This window comes from Lathyrus oleraceus, chromosome 1, assembly GCF_024323335.1.
Source record: "Lathyrus oleraceus cultivar Zhongwan6 chromosome 1, CAAS_Psat_ZW6_1.0, whole genome shotgun sequence".
NCBI lineage: Eukaryota > Viridiplantae > Streptophyta > Magnoliopsida > Fabales > Fabaceae > Lathyrus > Lathyrus oleraceus.
Window position 1 is genome coordinate 457232158 of NC_066579.1, and position 7626 is coordinate 457239783.

The following is a 7626-nucleotide window of genomic DNA, read 5'->3' on the forward strand; positions in this document are numbered from 1 at the left end:
CAGTTGATGGAAGACCCTTGATTATGTACTTAACAGTATTAGACAACTCAATGGGGTGTGTGTTGGGGCAACATGACGAGTCTGGTCGAAAAGAACAGGCAATATACTACCTTAGCAAAAAGTTTACCGACTGTGAAACAAGATACTCACTGCTCGAGAAAACTTGCTGCGCTTTGGCATGGGCTGCTCGCCGACTAAGACAGTATATGTTGACTCATACTACCTTATTGATTTCGAAGATGGATCCAATCAAGTACATATTCGAGAAACCTGCTCTCTCCGGACGAATAGCGAGATGGCAAATGATCTTAACAGAATATGATATACAGTACACTACTCAGAAGGCCATTAAAGGAAGTGTTGTAGCTGATCATTTGGCTCATCAGGCAGTGGATGATTATCAGTCAATGAGTTTTGAATTCCCCGATGAAGACATTATGATTATTACCAAAGAACCTGGACAATATGACGGACCTGAACAAGGATCCCGATGGACTATGGTTTTTGATGGAGCTTCTAATGCACTTGGTAATGGTGTTGGTGTTGTGATCATTTCCCCTGAAGGTTGTCATACCCCGATTACTGCAAGACTTTGTTTCTATTGTACCAATAACATGGCTGAGTATGAGGCATGTATCCTGGGCATCAAAGCTGCCATTGATATGAAAATTCAGTTCCTGGACGTATATGGAGATTCAGCCCTGGTAGTGAGTCAGATTAAAGGAGATTGGGATACCAAGCATGAAAATCTTATTCCCTACAGAGAGCATGTGCTGTCTTTGATCCCACATTTTGAAGAGATTACCTTTGGACACATTCCACGAGGAGAGAATCAGTTGGCAGATGCATTAGCCACCATGGCATCTATGTTTGAGATTAGCTGGGATGATGAAGCTCCCAAGATTACTATTGATAGATTTGAGAAGCCTGCATACTGCAATGAGATTGATACTGAAGGAGGAGAGGAAAAGCCTTGGTTCTATGAAGTAAAAAGATATCTTGAAACTCAGGAGTTCCCTGAAGGGGCATCTGTCAAAGATAAGAAGTTTCTGAGGAGGTTTTCTGCTAAGTTCTTCTTGAGTAATGGAATTTTGTACAAACGCAATCATGATTCAACTTTGCTTCGTTGTATGGATAAGAAGGAAGCAACAGAGATTATGGAAGACATGCATGATGGGATTTTTGGCACTCATTCTAGTGGTCATACTATGACAAAGAAGATATTGAGAGCAGGATACTATTGGTCTACCATGGAAGCTGACTGCTATCAACATTCCAGGACATGTCACAAGTGTCAAATCTATGCTGATAAAGTGCATATACCTTCAGCTCCATTAAATGTGTTGACTGCTCCTTAGCCTTTTGCCATGTGGGGCATTGATATGATTGGTGAGATCAAGCCTACTGCTTCTAATGGGCATCGTTTCATCCTAGTTGTTATTGATTACTTTACAAAGTGGGTAGAGGCATCCTCATTCGCATCTGTTACCAAGAATGTTGTGGCTCGATTCATTAAGAATAATCTCATATGTAGGTATGGCATCCCTGAAAGGATTATCACAGACAATGGCTCTAATCTGAACAATACCATGATTACTGATCTCTGCATGCAGTTCAAGATTAAGCATCACAACTCTTCTCCGTATCGTTCGAAGATGAATGGGGCAGTAGAAGCTGCTAATAAGAACATTAAGAAGATTCTACAGAAGATGACTGTTACTTACAAGGATTGGCACGAGATGTTACCATTTGCTCTTCATGGTTATCGTACTACAATACGTACTTCAACAGGGGCAACCCCATTCTCCTTAGTCTATGGTATGGAAGCAGTTCTGCCCATTGAAGTTCAGATCCCTTCCTTAAGAATCATGAAGGATGCAGGCTTGGATGAAGATGAGTGGATTCAGACTCGACTCGACCAAATAAATTTGATTGATGAGAAGAGGTTGGCAGCTGTTTGTCATGGTCAGATGTACCAGAAACGGATGATCAAAGCTTTCAATAAGAAGGTTAAGCCAAAGGTATATCAGGCTGGTGACTTGGTAATCAAGCGTATCATACTACCACAGGGTGATCCTAGGGGCAAGTGGACTCCTACATATGAAGGACCATTTGTGGTCAAAAGAGTATTCTCAGGAGGTGCCATGATGCTTACTACTATGGATGGTGAAGACTTTCCACAGCCTGTAAACGCAGACATAGTTAAAAAATACTACGCATAAAAAGAGACCCGCTAGGTTGACTGGCCTAGGCAAAAATAAGGGCATCCCGGCAAACCAAAAGGGTTCGGGCAAAAATTAGGGATATATATAAAAAAAATGTACACCCGGCAAGTCGAAAACCTGAAAAGGCGGCTTGGGCAAAAAAGGGTATTCCGGTGGATTGAAAACCTGAAAGGGCAATCCAGGCAAAAGTTAGGGATTAAAGCGTATGACTATGTCTCGTTTGGATCACTCATGTAACTTCAACTGATGGTGCTACCTAAATCAAGTTCAAACAGATAAAGATCAATCCAATCGTTTCTGTCTCAACAGCAGAAGATGAGATATTTGAAGATAATGGCAATAGTAGAATTGAAACTCAATAGGATCATTTTTCACATAGCTGTTTTCTTTGTTTTATAAAAAATTTACGACGAATTCCTCTTACTAGGATTTCTGTCTCCTTGTACAAACTTGCCTATGTATAGGTCACTTTGTGATATAAATAAAATTTCATCTTTGAATCCAGATTTACTTTTACTCTATTTACATAAGCGAAAACGTCCATTGGTTGTGTTTGAATGTATGTATGCTTTTGAATACGATTGATGTTTACCAGAAATGCATAAAATGCAGTAATAGTATTTACTAAGGACGAACGAGGGTAGTAGTTCAACGAAGCTTCGCCGGTTCATCCCCACTACAAATCCCCAGTAGAGCAAATCTATCTTTATAGATGCTTCGAATTACGTCTCCCCTTGAATTTATGTCCATCTCTTTTATCCTCAGTCGGGATACTCAGGAACTTATTCCTTCAATAGAAGTACGACGAACGAATACGGGAAGTGACAAATACTATACTATCAAACAAGACGGGAACGAGTTCCTCATATTCTTCAGCAACGAATCGGGATTTATTTTCCCTAGCCAGCAGTTGTTATACAAAGATATCCGGACGCTTCAGGCCGCATGATTCATACATACATCATTTACATCATACCATGGCATATTCATAAGTGCATAATACATTTACTTAGATGCACCATGCCATGCATGCATACATATTGCATAAACTAACCTTTTCCTTGCAGGATGGTTATATACAGATAAAATACTATCAACAATTCACAACAGGTCAGAAACGATCTATACGAAGATCTAGTGCTGATACTTAATCATTACTCAAGGTGTCCTTGGATAGTAGGCAAACGGTCTATACGAAGATCTATTCCCTAGTCCATGATATTTTCAGGAGATTTCATCCTGATATTCTTTTGTTCTTGGATAGTAGGCAAACGGTCTATACGAAGATCTATTCCCTAGTCCAGGATATTTTCAGGAGATTTCATCCTGACACTCTTTTGTTCTTGGATATTAGGCAAACGGTCTATACGAAGATCTATTCCCTAATCCAGGATATTTCCAGAAGAGATAATCATCACGAAGATTTATTTCTACTGGTCTATTCAACAATTCAAAACAGTTCAGAGACGATCTATACGAAGGTCTAGTGCTGATACTTAATTCAGAAAGAAATCGCCACGAAGATTTGGTTCTGACACTTAAATTAAAAGTATGTTCTTAGATACGATTCAGAGACGGCCTATACGAAGACCTAGTACTAATATCCAGTATCAACATCAAGATATTATCACCTCCTGATATTATGGATGGCATCTATAAGCCCATCTCCAGTTCTTCCAAGTGGCGTCTTCAAGCCCACTTAAGCATATACAACCAGTCATCAGTGTTACTTTATGCACCGGCGAGTGCAAATTTTTGGGCTTTTGTGTTCAATCCCCTTCAACCTTCCAAGTCACGAATGGCACACAGGCCAATCTAACTCCTCAGGTTTCAGAAAATTGAACAGGGGCAGCTGTTGCACCCCAAAATTTGCCCTCTATTTTTAACTCTAACCAATTTTTTGTTTCACATTCATTTGCATCATCTTCATAGCATAACATTTTTTTCTGTCTTAATATTAGCCGGAATAATTTCTCGGAATTTACAAACAGACTGGTCAAATTAACTTTTTAACTGTGCCTAAAATTAGTCAACGAAAAAATGTCAAGTTTAAGTTTGCAAATGTCGGTAACATTAATCTGCGGTTCACGTGGTTTAATTTGACATTCTAAAAATATTTTTACGACTATTTTTGGTCATATGTTGATCAGTCTGAGCAGTTTAAACGGTCATAATTTTTATTTCAAAATCCGACCAAACGCTGTATTTTTCCGAGTCATTTATTTCGCGCTGATTATTTTGACGTGTTCATTTTATTTTTTCGAGCATTTTGGTGCCCGATTTTTTTTTTTTTTGAGTCTATTTATTTTTATATTGGGTATAGAATAAATAAATAGGTTAATTAGTTTTTATTTTAATTTTAACTATTTTAATTATTTAACTTTATTCAGTTTTTAATTTAATATTGGGTTTCAAAATAAACTTAGGCCCATTATCATTAACCTAATTTGTTCCTATATATATTTACTAGCATGACTGATAGAGAGAGGCAAAAAGAGAGAACAAAAAAGAGAAACTGAGAGTGGCTGATCTATACTATCGTACACACAGTTTGGTAATAGTTTATATATGATATATACTTTATCTATTTTGTTGATATATTTGTTATTGTGTTTCAAATACATGTTCATATGTGTGACTGTGTTATGTATTCCAGATACATGCGGTTTGGTTAAATATATCAGGATATCGCCGTTTTGCTTTTTTATGCACATAAGTATAACATGTATAATAATTTGGTTCATTGTATTATGTATTTGATGTGTTTGTTTTTATATAAGTTTTACATGTCTCATAATATATAATATAATATAATAATAATTTTGTTGTTAATAAAAATGCATATGGATCATATAATATATAATTTATAATATGTAACTAGTGTGTTAAATATATATATATTTCTATTTTATGTTATAATTTGATTATGTTTTCGGATCGGATCGTGTCAATACGCCGTTTTCACATATACGTGTATGAGGCGTGACATTTGTGTTATCCGATCCAGTTGCGATGATCGCAATTTTGCGCTAGCAACGCCGTTGTTTTTTTTTAATTCATATTTTTTTTATATACATATATTTAGATCTGCACATTTTTTTTTCATAACTAATTACCCTGATTTTTCCTAAACCCTGACAATTTCGCCACAAACTCTAAATTTCAAACCTAAAACTTTAATCGTGTTATTTCCTCTAAACCATAAACCTTTTCTTAAACCTTAACAAACCTTATTATTATTTCCCATTTTCGCTCATATTTATGTTATTCATACACTGTAACTACTTCGCCCTTGTAATATTTTAAGTTTTAACTTGTAATATTTTCAGTTTTACTTTTCGCCATCTTTATTATGTAACTGCACTAAAGCGTTGTAATAATTAGGGTTTTATTTTCTGCCATTTTATTTTTCTGCCATTTAAATTCCTGCCATTGATCCTATATTAACTGCGTGGTTTAGTAATGTAGGGCGTGAAAACCTATTAAATTAATTATTCAATATTTTTCTATAACCTTTATATTTTTTGTAAATAAATAATAAATACTAACTATTTTAATAACTTTTTTTTTATTACTTACTTATAATAATAAATCCTTATATATTTTGTAAATAAAATCTAATTGACCATTTTTCTAATTGAATAATAATAATAAACCTATTAATCTAATAATTTGATATTTTCTATAATCTTTATTTATTTTGTAAATAACTAACTTAATATTTTTCATATAACTCTTTTATTTTATAATTTGTACATTAATGTATTTTAAATTCTTTTATTATTACTAATTTATTTTAAACTCATATTTTTCTAATAACTTCTAAAAAAATCTAACTTGTTTAACCTAAAATAATTTCTTTTAAAATTCTAACCTTTTTATTATCACTTTATTATTATTGTTATTTTATTATTGCTTTATTACCATTGTTTATTTATTATTTTATTATTATTTGCTTTTATCTATTCTATTTTTGCTTCATTATTTTCCTTATTTTAATTTTGTTTTATTTATAATATTAGGAACAAATGTACAGGTTGTAAATTTATTCTTTCTCGCCTGATTATTATGTATCTGTCCCATAGCCATGTAATAGTTTAGGAATTTATTTTTCTTGCTTTTATTTTTGTAAATATTTATTGCGTGGGTAGTAATTTGGGGAGTGCAAAAAACTAACTGTAAATAATTGAACTTAGAAAATTAAATTCAAGACAAATATCTGAAAAATAACACTCACACACGTAAGTCGATCTTTGATCGCCATCTGTACTTCCTAGGGTATTCCTCTTGGTCGCCTTCTTTAAATGGTCAAGTCCCTCGAAAATAGGGGTGTCTTAAGCAAAGTCCCTTCAAACAGAAAAATCATCAAGTCCCTATAAACTTAAAAGATCAAGTCCCTACGAGGTTGCCTACGATATAATGATCTTGTCCCTTCGGTAAATATGATGATAGTCCCTACGAGTTGCTAAAGACACCCCTTATGTTGCCTTCATTGACCATACGATGACCCTACGCCCGTCCCTTAAACACATCCAAGGTAATGACTACCTATTCCTTAATAATAGGGACAGTCTTACCATTGAAAGAATATACGAGAACACGAAAGACTTAATCTAGGGTAGGTATCTCATAGTTACTTGCTCACACTTTTCAAAATTACTTTTACACCTCACAATTTCTAAACTAGGCTTTGTATACACCCATACGAGGGTCATTACAAAGTACTTAAAGGAATTTTTCTAATCACACACTACACTCTTGCAAACAAACAAAGTGAGCTAAGTAACTAAGAGCCCATGGATAACCATGGATATAAAGGGTGCTAATACCTTCCCTTTGTATAACCTACCCCCCGAACTCAAAATCTTTTTAAGGTCTTTCCTGTTCTTTTATGTCCTTTCCTTTTGGATAAAATAAAAGTCGGTGGCGACTCTTGCTATCCGCAACATTTAACTAAAGTCAGTTCTCCCACCGTGTTACACGATGACCTGTTGATAACAGGTAGCTGCAAGAAGGAGATCGAAGACTTCAAAGGCGATCTCAACAAGGAATTCGAAATGTCAGATCTGGGTGACATTTCATATTTCCTTGACATTGAATTTCTACAAGAGTGGTAGATGTTTGATGATGCACCAAAGAAGGTATGCATGCGAAATACTCAAGAAATTTGAGATGCAACATTGCAACCCAACTTCAACTCCAACTGAGCCCAAATTATAATTGTCGAAAGATTCAGAATCAGATGATGTCGATCCAACCCAATATAGAAGACTTATTGGGTCACTTCGATACCTTTGTCATACAAGGCCTGGCTTAGCATACAATGTAGGTATGATGAGTAGATTCATGCAGAACCCAAAGGTATCACATCTAGCAGCGACTAAGAGGAAACTAAGGTATT

General features: G+C 35.1%; 1 protein-coding gene across 1 annotated transcript; it reads left to right on the forward strand.

The window, feature by feature from the left end:
• Nucleotides 1–614: 614 nt before the first annotated feature.
• LOC127115303 (uncharacterized) lies at nt 615–1358 on the forward strand. Its single transcript, XM_051046881.1, has one exon. The coding sequence runs from the start codon at nt 615–617 to the stop codon at nt 1356–1358; it is 744 nt and encodes a 247-aa protein (XP_050902838.1).
• Nucleotides 1359–7626: the final 6268 nt, after the last annotated feature.